The 18,090-nt window shown below is 28.0% G+C and overlaps 1 protein-coding gene across 1 annotated transcript in view; it reads left to right on the forward strand.

The window, feature by feature from the left end:
- The window catches only part of LOC100210864 (DNA-dependent protein kinase catalytic subunit), a 203,249-nt gene that overhangs the window by 74,633 nt on the left and 110,526 nt on the right, over window positions 1–18,090 (forward strand). The window contains exons 40-44 of the mRNA XM_065800401.1: window positions 778–985; window positions 1,175–1,399; window positions 14,180–14,363; window positions 16,262–16,448; window positions 17,658–17,778. Coding sequence (XP_065656473.1) covers window positions 778–985; window positions 1,175–1,399; window positions 14,180–14,363; window positions 16,262–16,448; window positions 17,658–17,778 — 925 coding nt within the window. The remainder of the gene's footprint in view (window positions 1–777; window positions 986–1,174; window positions 1,400–14,179; window positions 14,364–16,261; window positions 16,449–17,657; window positions 17,779–18,090) is intronic.

Consider the following 18,090-nt stretch of genomic DNA (forward strand, 5'->3'; position numbering starts at 1 on the left):
AAATGTTTAAATGCAGAAAATATATGTATGTTATAAAATAAAATCCTCCAATTTTAAAAAACACTGCTTCTATAAAGTAAATGAATCAATAAAATCTTGAATGTGTATATTTTTATATTTGTTTATTATTTAGATTGTTTTTATACTTATTTAGGGGCATACTATCAGTGTCCATTTTTTGAACCTGAATGTCTTTTAGAACATGTAATTTTAATCTTGCTATAATAAGTTTAATCTATCTATTTCTTTATTTACCTTGTTTATTTATGTAATGTGGTAAGTATGACATGTACTTGTTTCATGCTACTGTTTTTTGATCCATTATTTCTTAAATAAGTTAAATTTTGTTGTATATGAAATAACATGTTTATATTGTATATTTATAAAATAATATACAACATAATATTAATGAGATAAAAAATATTTTAGTTTAATATAAAAAGAGCTAAAAATAATATTTGTCACAAAAATCTAATTTTAAGTTATTTGAAAAAGGAAGCTTGAACTCTTAGTTTTGACTTTTGGCCAAAACTAAGAGTTCAAACTTCCTTTTTCAATTATCTTTAAGTTAGTGAGAAGTTTATGTTATCTTATGTTGCTATAATATCATATATGATTTAAATTAAATAGCAACTCAAAATATGGCAACATGTTTATATATGTTTAATTTTAATTGTTAATAAGTAAAAGCAAACAATAGTTTAATGATATAATAATAATTTAAAACAGAGAGAAAAAAAAAAAGAAATAGACAAAAACAATGTTTTTCATTTTTAGGTTGAAGTGCTCTATAATTGTTCGCATTATGTATATAATAAGTCTCACCTTAGAAGATAAATTGTGGAAAGCCCTCACAATAAAAGATATAGGAGATAAAATTTTTTCAAATAATTTTTTTAAAGTAATAGTGTACTGCATGATCCATCCTCAGTGTTTAGGCTTTGAAGTATCTGATTTGGAAGTTTTTGAAAAATTACCTGAAGAAGTATTTTTTTTTTTGACTCAACTTTTATTTGCATCATTTCTACTTTATAAACTTTTATTTGCATCATTTCTAAATTATGATTTTTTTGTTTTTTTGGTGTTGCATTCAAGAAAATTTTAAAATTTTGATGAATAATTTTTATAGTATTATAAATGCGTTTTAAAACCATTTTTTTTTTTTTTTTTTTAGATGTATATATTATCTGAAAAGATGAGGTTTGCTCCTGATCACTTCTTGAATTCTTTCTACGATGTTTTGTCATCTGTATTGTGTGAAAAACAGTATAACTTGTTGTCTCACTTACCGTTAGACATTTGCAATTCAAATAATGACACTTGTGATATGCTTTGTCAGTTAGCCTCTGGATACAAGTTGCTACATAAATGTGAACTTTTTGCACACTTGTTATCAGTGGTATACTATTTTGCATTTTATTTTTAAAATTTTTTTGTGACTATGATGAGATTTATAGGAAAAAAAATAGAAAATATTGAAATGTTAGCTATCAGAGAAATCAGTATATTTAACAGATGGCTAACTGAGAAACCAATATTGAACAGATGATTAACAGAGAATCAAATTTAAAGAGAACAAATTTTAAGATTTGGGTAGCAGAAGTAGGATTTTATTGAAGATGTATGATTTTATCCAAAAACTAATTTAATTTTCAGTTTTCTATACCTTTTTGTAAAAATAATGGTTGTACCAGATAAATTCAAGAGCGAAATGATAAGTTTTTGAAATAGTTTTTCTTATTTAAAAATTAATTTTTTGTAATTTATTAAACAAAGACTAATTTGATAACATTTTATATGATTATAGAAATTTTAAAATTAAAAAAAATAATATATTAAACAGATGACTAATGGAGAAAACCAATGTAATATATTGAACGGACTAAAAGTTATAAATTTTAATACATAAATAGAACTCTAAATACATTGTTAACACAAATTGCTGCCTTTTAATACAAATTAATAAATATATAAAGGAAAAAATTTATATAATTTTGCAATTGTCGCATACCAGTCCGAAATCGTCCGTTGGAGAGATTTTTTGACAGTAACAATCTCGAGCCACATAAGCAAAGAAGAGCTGATTTTAGTATAATAAAAGAAATCTTAACTCTAATATAAGTTGAAATTTTATTGTATCTTTCTCCTGACTTTTCAGCTATTTGTTCGACTAGATGTTTGGTATATCATGCATTCTGTACCCATTCTGCCGGGTATGGAGAAAATAGTGGCGTAAAGGTTCTGTGTTCGATATTTAGAACTCTTTCGGTATTTAGAACTTTTCTTTTTTTTGATTTTTGTGTTTGGTGTATATTTCATCTATAAATAATTCTATTTGTGATAGTGAATTTAAATTCATGACTCGCACATCAAACCAATTATTTTGTGCTTTACACCAGAACCCACAGAATCAATTATCTAGTCTAGCTTCATCTGCTTCATTTCCTTTTTTCTCAAAAGTTTTGCCATTTATTTGCTGAAGTGGTGGCTCTATTTGAGCATCTTTGCAGGTTTTCTGAAGCATATTACTCTCAAAATTGCATAGGTTGTTATGACGCATAATGACGAACCCTCCTTTTTTACAGTTTATAGCATGATTAGCGTTAAATGTTTTTCCACATGGATACTTTAATAGTAATCTACTAATATCTTGATTGTATCAAGGACACAATGTATCGCAGAATACAGCTTTAATTAATACATATCCTTGATCTTTTTTTTGTATATATTTATATATATAATATATAATATATATGTATATATATATATATATATATATATATATATATATATATATATATATATATATATATATATATATATATATATATATATATATATATACAGGGGCTATTTTAGAAAAACAGTTTGGGAGGCGATATCCTCTTGTGCTGGCACCTGCTGTAATGAAATTTGGTGTAAACATTGATGTATGTAGGCATTTTTTGTAAAAAACAAAAACAATATTTGCCTTATAAAATAAAAAAAAAGGCCTTAATTTCTGAATTTGTGTGGTGCCCAAAAACATTCAATGCTGTTGAAAAGGCTCCAGACTAGCCCCTAATATATATATCAGTGAAGAACCCAGAGTTTATTTGGAGATACTGATTTTTTTTTGACAACATTAGGGGGAGGGTATGTTTCTGAGTACCCCTCCCCCTCTCTTCTTCCCAAGTTAAAACCAGTGCCACAGCAATGATTTTTAGTCATCATATTTTCAATCATGATTTTAATCATTTTTGTTTATCTTGTTTAGTTTTATCCTAAGATAAGGAGTTGATTTAAAGACATTTTCTGAATATATGAATTTACTGGTGGACAAATGTTACTTTAGTTATGATAAAACTATTTTACTAATGACTTTAATAAACGCTTTTGTTGCAAATAACACGCTATTAGTAAATAGTTATTGAATGTTATTCAAATTATTTTAAATATTTATTTACTATATTTTAGTAAGTTCAATTTCAGTAGTTATTAATGTTTTAAATAAAATTGTTTAAAATAGTAATTTTTTAATAAATAGTAATTAAATGTTTAAATACTTAAATAATTTTTAATCAATATTTACATTACATAATATATTTACATATATTAAATTGAGCAATATTTTTAAAATTAACAAAATAGTTTTATATCTTGTATTCGAATAACTATTTGAATAAAAAATATAAGCATTTAATAAATGTATTTACTATTATTTAAATTTTTAAATTTTGATATAAATATTGGTAATTCTGTTCGATTAACTTTTACTAAAGGTTAATAGAGATAATTATGGTAAACTTAATAAAAATGTTACTTTTGATTAAAAACATATTATATTTTTAAAAACATATTTTTTCATCATTAAGTATAATTAAAAAAAATTACTTTAATAAATAAGTTACATTTACAATGGATTATGTTAAACAGATCTTAATAAAACTTTTATTAGATTATTTTAATGTTATTTGTATTGTTTTATAAGTCGAAAAGAATATGGAAAAGAAACAAAACTTTCTGAAAAAGTTTATGTTTGATTTTTTTGTTTTCATTGCATAGACTAAAATAGCAAGCTAAAGATCAAAAGTTCATTCATTCAAAAATTAAATTTATGTGATAGTTATTAATACTGAAATTTTTTATTTTTGTTCATTTATTATCAAAAGCAGTTTACTCTTAATTACCAAACATAAAAGTTAACTTAACTCGAATATTTAAAAATTGTTCTATCTTTCAAAAAAGCGAATTTTCTATACATTCCATTGTTATAAAATTTTGCAACAAGTTTTTAAAATTAAGTTTTGTAACAGATTTCATTTTTTTAAAACTAATGTTCAGTTAGTAACCGAAAGACAGTAACTTACTTTTTTAATTTTTTAATTTTATAAAAATCTTCGCTTCCGAAAAGGCTGCAAGCAACCACTAATTAAAGTTGGAAGTTGCCGGAAGAAAAAAGATGAAGATTGTAGAGCAAGATAACAATTGACAGACAACTTAAAGGATTGCAAATTATATGAATCAGGAAAGCAAGATGAAGGAAGCGAATTCCAAAGAAATTTGGTTCGAGGAAAAAAACTAAACAAATAACGAAAAAGAGTTTTTGGAGCACTTAGGAACAGTCACAAAAAAAGGATGAGACTTAATCAAATGACGAGTAACACGAGAATGAATTTTAGTAGGTGGCACAAGAGATGCTAGCTATTTAGAGCAGTGCCCATTATAGTATATGTAGAAAAGAGAAAGAGAAGCAACATAAAACGATGTGATAATGTTTGGAGGTTGGCTGCAAGAGCAGGTCCAACTATGTTTATAATCTGTTTTTGCACCCTGTCCAAAAGAGAAAGGGCATCATTAGAAGATTAGCCCTAGATTGGCAACAGTATTCCATACAAGGCCAGATTTGAGATTTATAGAGATAGAGAATAAAATCTTAAGAAAGAAAGTGTCGAGCTCTATAAAGAGATGCAACCTTAGCAGATGTTAATTTTGCAATGGACTTGATATATGGTTTCCAAAAATGATCGGAATTAAGAGTTAATCCTAAAAGATAAAGAGTGAATGACCCATTAAGTACATTACCATTCATAAATATAGGAAAATCTAAATTATTGCGATAATGATTGGCTGAAAAAAATCGAGTTTTATCTGAATTGAAGTTCACTAGCCAATGTGAGCCCCATACTGTAGCAGAAGTGAGATCTTTTTCAAGCTCAAATGCCCCCTCCAAGCAATCAGAGAGTGTTGGCTTCTTATCACGACAAGAATAAATGGTAGTATCATCAGCAAACAATGCCACCTTAGATTTAAGAATATCTGGAGGATCATTAATGCAAATTAAAAAGAGTATAGGGCCAAGGATAGAACCTTGAGGAATCCCTGAAGTTACAGAATAAAAAGAAGAGTGCTGTCCATCAAGGACAACTTTTATACTACGATTGGAAAGGAAGGATTCAATAATCTTAAAGGTATCGCCAGATACACCATGGAGTAGACCAGTATGCCAATCTTTATCAAAAGCTTTTGAAATGTCAAGAGCGATAGCCTTAACCTCTCCACCTTTATCTAATGCACGATAAAACCTATCAATTATTACCGTTAGCAAATCAGCTGTAGAATGAGAAGATCGAAATCCATATTGATGATCAGAAAGTAAGTTATTAGATTCGAGATGAGAAATTAGGTGTTTGTTAATTAAAGATTCAAAAACCTTGCTTATGATAGGAAGACTAATGGGACGGTAGTTAGACAAATCAGATCGCTCTCCAGAATTTTTGAAAATAGAGATAACAGATGCTGCTTTCCAGCAGGCTGGAAAACAAGATTCTGATAAGAGCTTGTTGAATAGTTTTGAAAGTATAGACGATAGCTCTGAAGAACACTTCTGCAAGACAATAACAGGTGTGTTTTCCGGGCTGTAGTCAAGACGGGCCACAGGCTGTAGAAGAGTCTAGGCAGGAAATCACTTTAGATACAGAAGCTGGAGTGATACGAATGTCAAACAATGGATCAACCTGTTTGTTGGCAATATCAGGTAGAACACAACTAGTGGAATCAAGAGATGATATTGATGAAAAGTTTTTAGCAAACAATTCAGCTTTGCCTTTATGTGTGGGGACAAAGTCTGAACCATACAAGAGAGGTAGAATTAAAGATTTGCTCTTATTATTAATACTATTAAAGATTCTCCAGAAGTCACGAGAACGTAATTTTTGTGATGAAATACAAGATTTCATGGCCTTAGAATAGCGGGCTTTGGCATTAAACAAAACCTTTTTACAATAGTTTCTAGCAGTAATAAACAGGCGTCTGTTTCCTGGAGAATTTTTTGCTGATAGATATGGAAGTAATGGTTTCGATTGGCAATCACAGCAGCACAATGCGAGGAAAACCATAGAGGAGAGTGAGGCCTGACCTGGAATCGTCGAGAGGGAACAAAAGATTCCATGCCAGCCTGAATCCACAAAGTTATGTAAGAAGCACATTTATCAACAGGAAGACAAAAGATTTCTACCCGAGGGCCATCACGAAGAAAATCATGGAAAGTGTCCCAGTCAGCTTTAAGGTAGTTGTAAGAGGTATAATGATAGGGTGATTCAAGTGATGAAGAAGAATGAGATAATAGTTTTAGAGAGATCAAACTGTGATCAGAAGCACCTAACGGTGAATGTAGAGAAACTGAGCACTGACTAGGATCAGAAACAAGACATAAGTCAAGTAGAAAAGGTAAATGATTCGGGTTGTTTGGAAAGCAAGTTGGAAAGTTGACTACTTGAGTTAGGGATTGAAAAAGGCAAAAGTTGTGGGCTTTAATGCCTGCAGAATCACTGACACTAGAGCCAAGCCATTCAGTGTGATGAGCATTAAAGTCACTGACAACAACAATATTAGCTGATGGATAAAGAGAGAGGGCTTGGTCAATATGATCAGAAATTACATCAAAAAGAGTGCAGTCTTGAAATTAAGGAAAGCGATATAGAACAAAGAGAAAGGCGATAGAGTGAAGTGGTGCTAAGCAAAAGCACATAAAAGAATAGTCTGTGGATTCAAACCTTGTTTCACAACAAATGGGTGAATTCTTACGAATATAAATGCCCAGGCCAAGCATGTGACTATTCGAGTCCTTACGAATTAAAGGAAGATAATTATCAACACTAAGATTGCAAGATGAGACAGCTGAAATCAAATTAGTCTCACAAAGAGCAAGTAGGTCTGGTGAACTTTGCAAGAGATAAGACTCAACAGTTAAAAGTTACTTCGAAGACCACAAATACTAGTGAATGATAGGTTTAGAAAACTTGGTGGTGACGATGGTTTTTTGTGTTTTATAGTTTTTGGTACTTTATTCATTTTTAAATTTGTTGAAGAACTTGACTCGAAGCATAGATAGTACTCACGACACTGTTTAATAGCCGAAGCGATTGCCACATTACTGTTAATAAAACCTAAGCCATAACGATGGGCTCCAAATGTGGCCTCTGCAATGCACACCAAAAGTACGAACAGGTACACCATCCATGCGCAACATGGCACTGTTAATACTTTGATATTTTTCAGCTGTTGATGGAATCAGTCTCTCTGAGAGCTACCACAGAGTTTGGGAACCTGACTACCAGTCGGCCTCAGAACCATAAAACTGAGTTTTAGAGCTGTACCCTCATTAGGAGATAATAGAATGAGTTGCCTAGTCATAAAAACTGAGACACAAGCAAAACCCATGCATTGAGTCAAGAAGATCCAGCATTCAACATCCTAAACTGCAAACAATCTATTAAAAATACATCTGCGCAATGTATTTTTAATACCGATAGAGTCTGTTAACCCCTTAAATCTTTGCCTAGGAGGTCTTCTACAAGACAGTAGCTGGATGCATTTAACGTCTATCCAAGATGAGTATTTTTATCGAGGCACCATCTCTAGCCTTTACTCAACCAAGAGCCCCAAGGCAGGGGGTGTTTTAAGTTGGAGTTGGCATCTCCTAGCCTTTGCCTAAAGAGGCGAATCCTACAAGGCAGCAGGACATGAAGCAGATTGTACTGGGTTACATGTTACCAGTTGCAGGATAACCTGTCCTGACAGTGTACTTACTGCGTCATTACGTAAAAAAAGCAATTTCTTTTTAGTTTATTTTATTGACCTGAAGAATAAATGAGGTAGCTAAAATAAATTGAAAATTGTTTATATACTACTGCATTTAAAACTGTAATTGTTTTTTTGTATTTTTAATAAAAGAGACAATAGAAAAATTAAAAAAAAAAAAAATTTTTACATGCTTTTTTTTGGGTGCCCATACTGCTCTAGTGGTATTAAAACAGGTCTGGGTTCGTCCCTCTATATATATTTATATATATATATATATATATATAAATATATATATATATATATATATATATATATATATATATATATATATAAATATGTATATATATATATATATATATATATATATATAAATATGTTTCAACAACATATTTTAATTGTGCAATAATCATTTTTAAGTATAACACTGTTAAATACAAAAACTATTTAATATATAGTGAAATAAGCTTTAATTTTATGTCAGTCAAACAATTGTAATTTTAAATGTTCCTCAATTCTTTACTCAAATGCTGAGTGGTTTGACCCACAAATAATCATTACAGCTTTTACACACAAATTTGAGCAGAGATATTTGACCTTTGAGCAGAGATGTTAAGGATTTTTATCTTGTGTTTAAAAATATGTATTAATTTTATATAATGAGAATTCCAATTTAATATTAAGACTTTTACAATGTTTTTTGCCTGATTCATTTATTTGATTTGCCATATCAGGCCTTGTCACGAGATTTTGCTGCGTAGCAAAAACGCGTAACGCATTTCTAAGTAACTCAACTCATCAAATATATTTTGCATCGTTAGAAGTTATATTGCGTCACTTGCGTCTTTTCAAGTACCGCATTGTAATTAAAGTTATTTTAATAACGCGTTAAACAAACAGTTTGTTTTTTTCTCACTATAACAAAAGTTACAAATAAAATCTAAGTTCCTATTTAAAAAATCGTTTTTATTATTTTTTTCAAATATGAACTAAATTTCATTTTGAAAAAAATATTTTTTTCATGAAACAAAAATAATGTTTGTTTATTTTCTTATGATTTTACAGTTGATTTTTGGTTATTTTATTAACTAATTTTTAATAAATTTTTTCTTATTTAATATGTAAACTCATTTTAATGTTTTTAAACAAGAAAGAGTTTTTTTGTTGTTGTTTATCAGTTACCGATAACATATTCGTGATCATAATTTATTTTCATAAATTAAACGAACGTCATTAAAACTTTACGTTAATGAATTAGCAATAAACAAAATATCTTATTAATAAAATATTTCATCAAAATAAATCGTGCATTTTTTAAACTATTATGACTAAAAATAAATTTTATATTTAAAAGAAATTTATATATTTAATTTCTTAAGATAAAACTTAAAACACTTAATTTTTTTTTAACTAATTTTTAACAACAAAAAAATTATTTAACAAACTTTATTTAACAAAATCTATTAGTTTACAATTGCGGTTAGATGCTTACAATTGCGGTTAGATGCTTACAATTGCGGTTAGATGTTGCGGTTAGATGCTTAGAACTTACGACTTTATTTCTTCTGAATAAACGTCACCTTAACGACAATCAAAAGATAATTTAAATATTCACAGATTTAAGTTTTTGCGTAGCGCAAAACTGCTGAACGCGTAGGCAAATCGCCTTTTCGCAAGCAAAATGCGAGCTGCGTAACGCTTCTTAACAAGGCCTGCCATATATACGTTATTTTAAAGTATTTAAAGTATTTGTTATTGAGAATTAATAATTTCTTTATTTTCTTTTTTATATAGTCTGTTTAGGTAGGTTATTAAAACCCAATTAATTAATTTAGCCGGGTAAAGGTTGAGAATATGTTTAAGTTTAACTAAATCAGAATGTAAAATAGACCATTTATTGTTAGTTTTATAAATCCTATCAATTATAGTTTTTATCATGCCAATTTTATTCGAAATGTCGGTAAAACTTAAGTAAGTTGTTAATAGACCTTAGAAAGTCTTTTTGCTAAATATGTTGGTAGTTAAATTATATTTGTTGTCAGTAAGAATATCTAAAATGGTTTATTGATTTACTTATTTTTCCATGGTAAATTTAATATTATTATGTTGATGATTCATATAATTAAAAAAAAGAGTCTCGTTTTCAAATAAAAGAAAAATATCATCAACCTGCAATAAAACAAAGATTTGTTACCAGCGTAGTTTAATAAACTTAATTTTTCTGTATGATTCATAAATAGATTAGCTAATAAAGAAGCTAGAGGGGACTCCATAGCATACTCTCGGATTGTTCACATGATTTGTTATTATTTAAAAAAAGATTTTTTGAGATCATAGAGTTCTTTTTTATTAATTTTGAAGTTAGGATTGTTATCAACAATAAATTTTACAGTTAATTCTAAAGTTTCAGCATCAAATGACACCATTATTTATTTAATGTGCTTATCTTATTTAAATTTTGAATGAATATGAATGAATCTTTTAGTGTGAACAATTAGGTTTTTACATATCTTTTAGTGTGAACAATTCGGTTTTTATGTATGTTTTAGTGTGAACAAATCGGTTTTTATGTATGTTTTAAGAAGATTACAAAGAAATTGATTAAGTTTGTAGTTATAAAAACCAATGGAAGAAACTATAGGACAAAAATTAGAGTTATTAACCATTGGAAGAAACTATAAGGCAAAAATTAAGGTTATGAACTAATGGAAGAAACTATAGGACAAAAATTAGGGCTATTAACCAATGGAAGAAACTATAGGACAAAAAATAGGGCTATTAACCAATGGAAGAAACTATAGGACAAAAATTAGGGTTATTAACTCAAAATATTTGTGAGCCTTAGGAAGACCATGAAGACGAGATGTTAAATTGTAATTCTCCTTCTTTAAAAATATATTTTTTAATAAAAGTTAAAGTTCCTCAATATCTTTTCTCAGAGGTCGCATATAAATTTGTGTTTAAAAGCTGTAATGCTTGTTATGTGGGTCAAACCACTCGGCATTTGAGTAAAAGAATTGAGGAACATTAAAAATTGCAAAAGATTTCTCACACAAATCAACATATTCATGCAAAAACTAGTTGTTTTAATTTAGCCAATATCTAATATTGAAAATGACTCATTTTCAGTATTAGACTCATTTTCAGTATTAGACTATGCTTAAATTTCGCATTAGTTAAAAATCAAAGAAGCATTACACATGCTACCACTTCAACTCTAATTTTTTTACTTGTTTATGTCTCTTTATATCTCATTTTGGTTGACATATAAATAATATAAATAGGAATTTTATAAATATTTTATTTAGGCATTAGAAAAAAAAAAAAGATAACTAAAAAAGATTTATATGCATTTTTCTAATATAATAAAAAATCATTCAGTTTGTTTTAGTAAAACAAATTGTTTGTAAGTGCAATTAAGGGGGGTCATCCATAAAGCACGTCACCTTATTGTTGTCAATTCTTAACCCATTCCCTGATGTCACAAACAATCACTTATACCTGAACCCCTCTCCCTCCTAAACTGTGATAGCAGTTTTTACATCAAAAGTATTTTAAGAGATTTATATGTAAATACTTTGCAGCATTTTAAAAATTCAACCTAATGAAAATAAGGCATAAACATAAGAAGTGTAAGTAAAAACTTCAACAAACAAAAGTTATCTTATTTAAATGACTCAAATAAGTATTAATAAAATTATAATACTAAAATAATTTTTTAAAGTTGCTCTTGGTCTTGTGGAAAAACTGTATTTGATTTGATTACTAAAAAATCACTCAAGAAAAGTGCCACAAGTTTTTTAAAATTTCCTTTGTTAATTATTTTTAATGAATGAGTTTAATACTTTTGCAATTCTTTTGTTATGTAACTCTTAATCTTAATAATAGATATAAAAAATCCATGATAATAATCGCTTGGTAACATAAGTGATGTAACGTAAGTTAAATACAAAAAAACAGTTCATTTTCCTTTGCCAGTCACCTCTGATAAATTTTTATATATTTTTTAAATTGGTATAGAATTAAAATTATTGCTGAAACAGAAAAGATAATGCCAAAGCATTGAACAATATACTTCTTGCCAAACCAAATGTGTCTTCACTTAAACATGGTCAATAAAGAGCTTTTTCACTCTCCAGACTTTGCACAAGATCAGCCTCCATCTTTTTGTTCTCTAGTAATTTAGCAATCTTAGCTCATCTTTAGTAAGATTGGACAGTGGGTTCACAGTTCTGAAAGTTCAAAAAATTTTATCTTGAGTTTGAATCTACTATTAAATCCTTTAATGTTGTCAATGACTTGTCCAAGAGGGCCATTAATCTAGTTAAAGAACTGATTGTAAAATCAAACAAAGAAAAAAAAAGATTTGAGAAAGAGGATTTGTTCTTGCTTAACTATGTTTACAAAAGAAGTAAACAAGGGGCAAAGAAAAAAGATTTAGCATCGAATGTAACAAAAAATATTTTAAAATGTTTATTGTTAATAATTTAAAGTCTAATATGACGTTGATTTTATTTTTATTTCTTCCCCCTTCTCCTCCCGCAGCTTGAAAGAAAGGTATATTAATGGGGGAGGGCTAATTTACCTTCCTCTAGATTCATCTCTAAGTTTAACATTGAAAATAATATAATATATTATAATAGCTTATTTATAATTCCATTTAACTGGCTAGATTTTGTAATGAAAAATACCAAAGAAATACAGGGATCATGTCAGCTTTTTTTGGTGATTAAGATAGATAACTTTCAAACATGGAGCAATCTTTAATTTTGGGTATGTTTATACTTATAATAATAGTTTGAGAATAGTTTGTAAAAAATCGCAGTGAGTGGTACCTGGGAACTACCAAAACCCCAAAACTTGTGCCACCAGCCCCAAATGTGAGCAATAAGTTACTAAGTTTTAAACAATTGTGATTTCAAACTTAACTGTATATGCATCAACAGATTTCAAATTTTATCTAATAATATTTTAGCGTTCGAAAGTTATGACAATGTAAAGTTTTTTTCCCCCTCATTTTGGGAAGGGTGGAAACTTTACGTAGTCATAATTTTCAAAAGTGTTGTTAAATAAAATTTGAAATCTGTTGATGAATATAAATTTAGTTTAGAATCGCAATAGTATAAATCTCGGTAACTTGTTGCCCTCATATTTGGGGCTGGGGGGCCAAGTATGTGACTTTGTAGTTCCCAGGCTCCAATCACTCCAATTTTTTTCGAAACATCCTAATTTGATATAAGTATAAACATAACCAAGTTTGAAGTTTGCTCCTTGTCTGCAAGTTATCTATCTCAATCACCAAAAAGAGTTGCCACAATCTATGAAATAGGGAAAATCATTTTTTTTTTGTCTTTTTGACTTTGCTATAAGTTTTGAAGTGTTGAGAAAAAACAAATACAGTTAGAGTGCTTAATTTTATTTTTATATTAGTCATTATTCAATATTGTTTAAGGATGGCACACGGTGTCGAAAATGTACTTTGTGGCCATGTGCCACCCTTAAACTTTTTTTAAAGCTAAAAAATAAAAAAAACTTATATATTAAACAAGGGTTTGTGCACCTTATAAGCTTCCATTCTAGTTCAAAAAAAATTTTGACCTAAATCTGAACCACCCTAATATATATATATATACAGCCCTTGAAATTAGAAATTAGAAGGTCAGCAATAATTTGCAGACCTTAATCTGTGTAAGGTTGGCATCAGGTTGGCAGAAAAATTGTAAAACAAAGGTTTGACCTTAAAACATAGATTCAAGGTTGGCAATTTTTTGCCGACCTCAAACAATTCTAGATCAGCAGTTAGGTGGGCATTGCTGAATGCCGACCCTAATTCCAAGGGTTGTATACACATACACATGTATATATAAATATATATATATATATATATATATATATATATATATATATATATTTGTGCGTTTATGTGTGTGTGTATATATATATATATACATATATATATATATATATATATATATATATATATATATATATATATATATATATATACATATACATATATATATATATATATATATATACACATATACATATATATATACATGCTTATTTGCAATATTTTTGTTTAGGATATTGCAACTTTTACAACTTTTTTGTTTAGGATATTGCAGATTTGAAAAAAAAACTTTTGGAAAGTTTATTGGATAGCCTTAGCAGTAAAGAAAAAGTCTCATTCTTGTTACCTGCTCAAATGTTACTTGCTAATAGCTTGTTTAGATTGTATTTGGAAATAAACCCATCTGCTGCTTTGACTGATTTATTTGTTAATGAAAATGTCTTTCAAAGTTGGTTTTTTATTTGTTTTAATTATGGCAATTTATAATTAATTTATTAAAAGTAATGTAATTAATTTATCTGCACAAATTGTTTTGTAAATTTAATAAACAGTAAGTTTTAGTAAATAAGATTTATTTAAACTTAGACAAGACTGTCACAGTCTTAGAAAAGTGTTCTGGAAAATAAAAGATCACTTTTGTAAGACTGTGACAAGTATAATTTACTTTTAAAAAAAGATAAAGAAGCTTTACTGAATGGCAAGTTACACAAGATTGTGTTTTGATTGAGGGAACAGTTAATAGGTCATTAGAGCAGCTTTGGCAGTATTTGTAGAATATTGAAAGAGATACTAATTTATGATGATGAGCCTCAAACTTAGAAGCTAAAGTTTGGTCTAACTACATACAATACTTTTTTAAACCTTACCTAAAAGAGAAAAACATAGAAAAGCAGAGAATAGAATCAGGAAGGAAGAATCAGGAATTAGTTGCAACTTTTCGAGAAAAAAAAAATTGTCAACTCCATTAGCTATTATGAGATTTGTATCATTTTTACTCAATTCAGTAGCAGTAGTTTTAACTGGTGTGATCTCTTTAACATGGTTTTGTAGCCCAAATTTTCTGAAATGGGATCAATGTTTAATTTAATTAAAAATTTGTTAATACATTTGGGTAAATTAAGTATCATTGAATCAATATACTCAGGGAATTCCATTAAGTTTTCTAATTTTAAGTGTAATTCAATTTCCAATTTTATGTCTAATTTTAAGTGAAGTTTTTTTACAAATTTTTATTATACATTGTTGCAAAATAGTAAAAAATTTGACTTAGTTGCCAATTTTTTACGCATTCTTATAACATCTCTTAAATTGTTAATAATTTGATTCCAGGCAGTATCGAATGTCTCAATATATTTATTTTTCTTCTCCAAAATCTAAATTGTAATTAGAGTAATTATATTCTGTAGAATCTTCTTTTATTTCTTCTTCATTATCAACCAAATCTTAGATATCATCAAACACTTTATTGGGAACATAATTTTTTAATATATAAAACAGTTTGTCATGGTTAGATGGTTATTACTATTAATACACTCTTACAAAACCTCCTCCTTTATTGTCATTTATCCTATTTATTACATGAGAACGAATGAATAGAGATACGATTTTTGAAAGATTTACTTTAACACAACCACTTACCTCCTTGACCATGGAGTTCTTTGTGTTTTATTTTAAACTCCCAAGTCTAGTGTTTCTTTACATTATTCTTCCCCTTCTAATTTTTGATTTCTTTCACTATTTGTCATCCTATCCAACTTCACTTTCAATATTCACAACAAACTTTTTTCCTTCTACTTATTATATGATACTGTTGTTTTTGTTGTTGTTGTTGAACGTTTTTCTGCACATCAAAATATTAACATATTAGAGACAAAAAACTTTTACAATTATGCAAAAGAGTTGGTTTTATATGAAAGATGGCTTTAGTGTCTTCAGCAACTTTTAGTACATATTTAAACAATAAAAGGTTTATTAAAATACATTAAAAAAAGTGTATGGATGGTTTTCATAAGAAAAATTTGTAAGTGACTTTGCAAGAATTACTCTAAAATATGAGTCACTGTATCAATCATAGATTGTATCAAACATGATAGAGAAAGGCAAGTAGAGTGTTACTAGAGGCCAATTAAAAAAAAGTATTTAGCATTTTTTATTTGATTGCTTTAATCAACAGAATGTTTAATATAATATCCACAGAATGTTCAGTGTGTGTCCACATGTGAGTGTGTGCGTGTGTGAGTGTGTATCTGTATATGTAATAGCAAATTAAATTTAAGATTTATAAGTGTTTTTTATTTCTTTTTTAAATTTAAAAATTTTGTTATAAAAATGTTTTTTATATTTCAGATACAAAGTCTGGAGGTCTGGTACTTTATGATTTATTTAGATCAGTAATTATAAACTACTACATTGATTTTCCATTGTCTCTTCAAAAATGCTTTGATAATTCTGAAACATTTAGTTGTGTTCATTTAATTATATTACAAGACATCCTTGCAGAATATGTTTCTCAAAAGAAAACTTCTGTTAAAAAGTAATTAATTTAGAGTTTTAATTTTTTTTCTAAACGCTTTTTAGCAGTTTAATGTTTGTTAAGTTATAGTTATTTAGAATTGTAGTTTTAATTTTCATTTATCTGTATATATTTATATTTAAGCTATATTACACTTTTTAATATATATTTTAATTGTTTTTATTACTATAATTGTTGTTGTTGTTGTTATTATTATTAATATACTTTTTTTTTCAAAAAAGATTAAAAAAAAAAAAGTTTATTTTGATCTAAGTGCTGATGGTTTGACTGTCTGAGATTAATGGGATTTTGAAAACTGCCTATTTAAGTTTTATTTAAGCTATTACTTTTGCTAAATAAACAAACGTATTTTACTTAAAAGATTGCTGCTATCAAATTAGCTCGTTATGTAGGGGACTCTTTTTTTGGAAAATAGTAAACTTGTTTTTATAATACTGCTGTATATGTACTGTTATTGCAGTGCAAAGTTTAATTTTGTGCAGCAAAAACAATATTTATTATCAAAACCTTGATTAAAAAAAGTATTCCAGTATTGTATAAATTGTTGGTTAATATGTTGTAACTAGTGTTGACCAAAAATTGGTCTGGTATATAAGTTATATAAATACACCTCTTCAGAAGACACTTGACTTCTGCAACAACTTTTGAGGACATTTGATTAAGATACTTTATAATAAAATAAATACAGAACTGTATTTACCTATAGGTTAACTAGGCTACAGCCTAGGGCCCCACAATTATGAGGGGCCAAAAATGGGTTCTGTTAAATATGTGCTAGGGTTGTTAGGGAGTTGTTAAAAAATATTACTTAAATAATTGTAATGCTCGCTAAACATCAATAGTCTCTCTTTTTTTATTAACATAAAAAAGAGGGATTATTAACATTTTGTAAAGTTCTATTTGCACAATCATTAATGATTGCAACACTAAACCCCTCAGAGATTAGTTCTGCATGGTTTTATTCTAGAACAAATCTATATAAAAGCAGTAGCGCTAATTTAAAGAATTGAATTAATAATTATGTATATAGTTATTATATTTTTTTACTTTTGCCCTGGTATCAATCTAAAAAACGTTTTTCCAAATTTTTTCTGTTTGTATACTTTATTGTTTTTTGTCTTTTTTTTATAAAATTATATTCTCTTTTTAATTTAATTATTGATTTTTGTTTTTAATTTTATTTTGAATTTTGTATTTCATTTTTGATAGTGTTCAACAATTCACCTTTCAACTTTTAAAATATCCCGAAAAGCTTGCCACAGGAATCAGATTTGAAAAAACACAAATACAAGTGTTGGATATTTTTATACTAATCTTGAACGTGTATGAGGTATGTATATTAAAAAGTTGTTCAGTCAATAAGGTAGGGTAGAGCGGAGCTAGTTGAGCATAGGGGGCAAGTTGGGAAATTAAAATATCTCAAAAACTTCACATCGCATGACAAAACATCTGATGGATGAAAGTTAGGGAATTAGAATGTTAACATAATGTGCAACAAAAGATTACAGGAAAGCAATTGAGTAAGATGCAAGGGTACTTTTTCTATTTTGACCCAAAAAATTAAAAAAAATTTTTTTTGCCATTTTTCTCTTGCATGCTTATAAACTTTTTTATCTGCCATCACTTAAGTACTGATATTTTA

This window comes from Hydra vulgaris, chromosome 06, assembly GCF_038396675.1.
Source record: "Hydra vulgaris chromosome 06, alternate assembly HydraT2T_AEP".
Classification (NCBI taxonomy): domain Eukaryota; kingdom Metazoa; phylum Cnidaria; class Hydrozoa; order Anthoathecata; family Hydridae; genus Hydra; species Hydra vulgaris.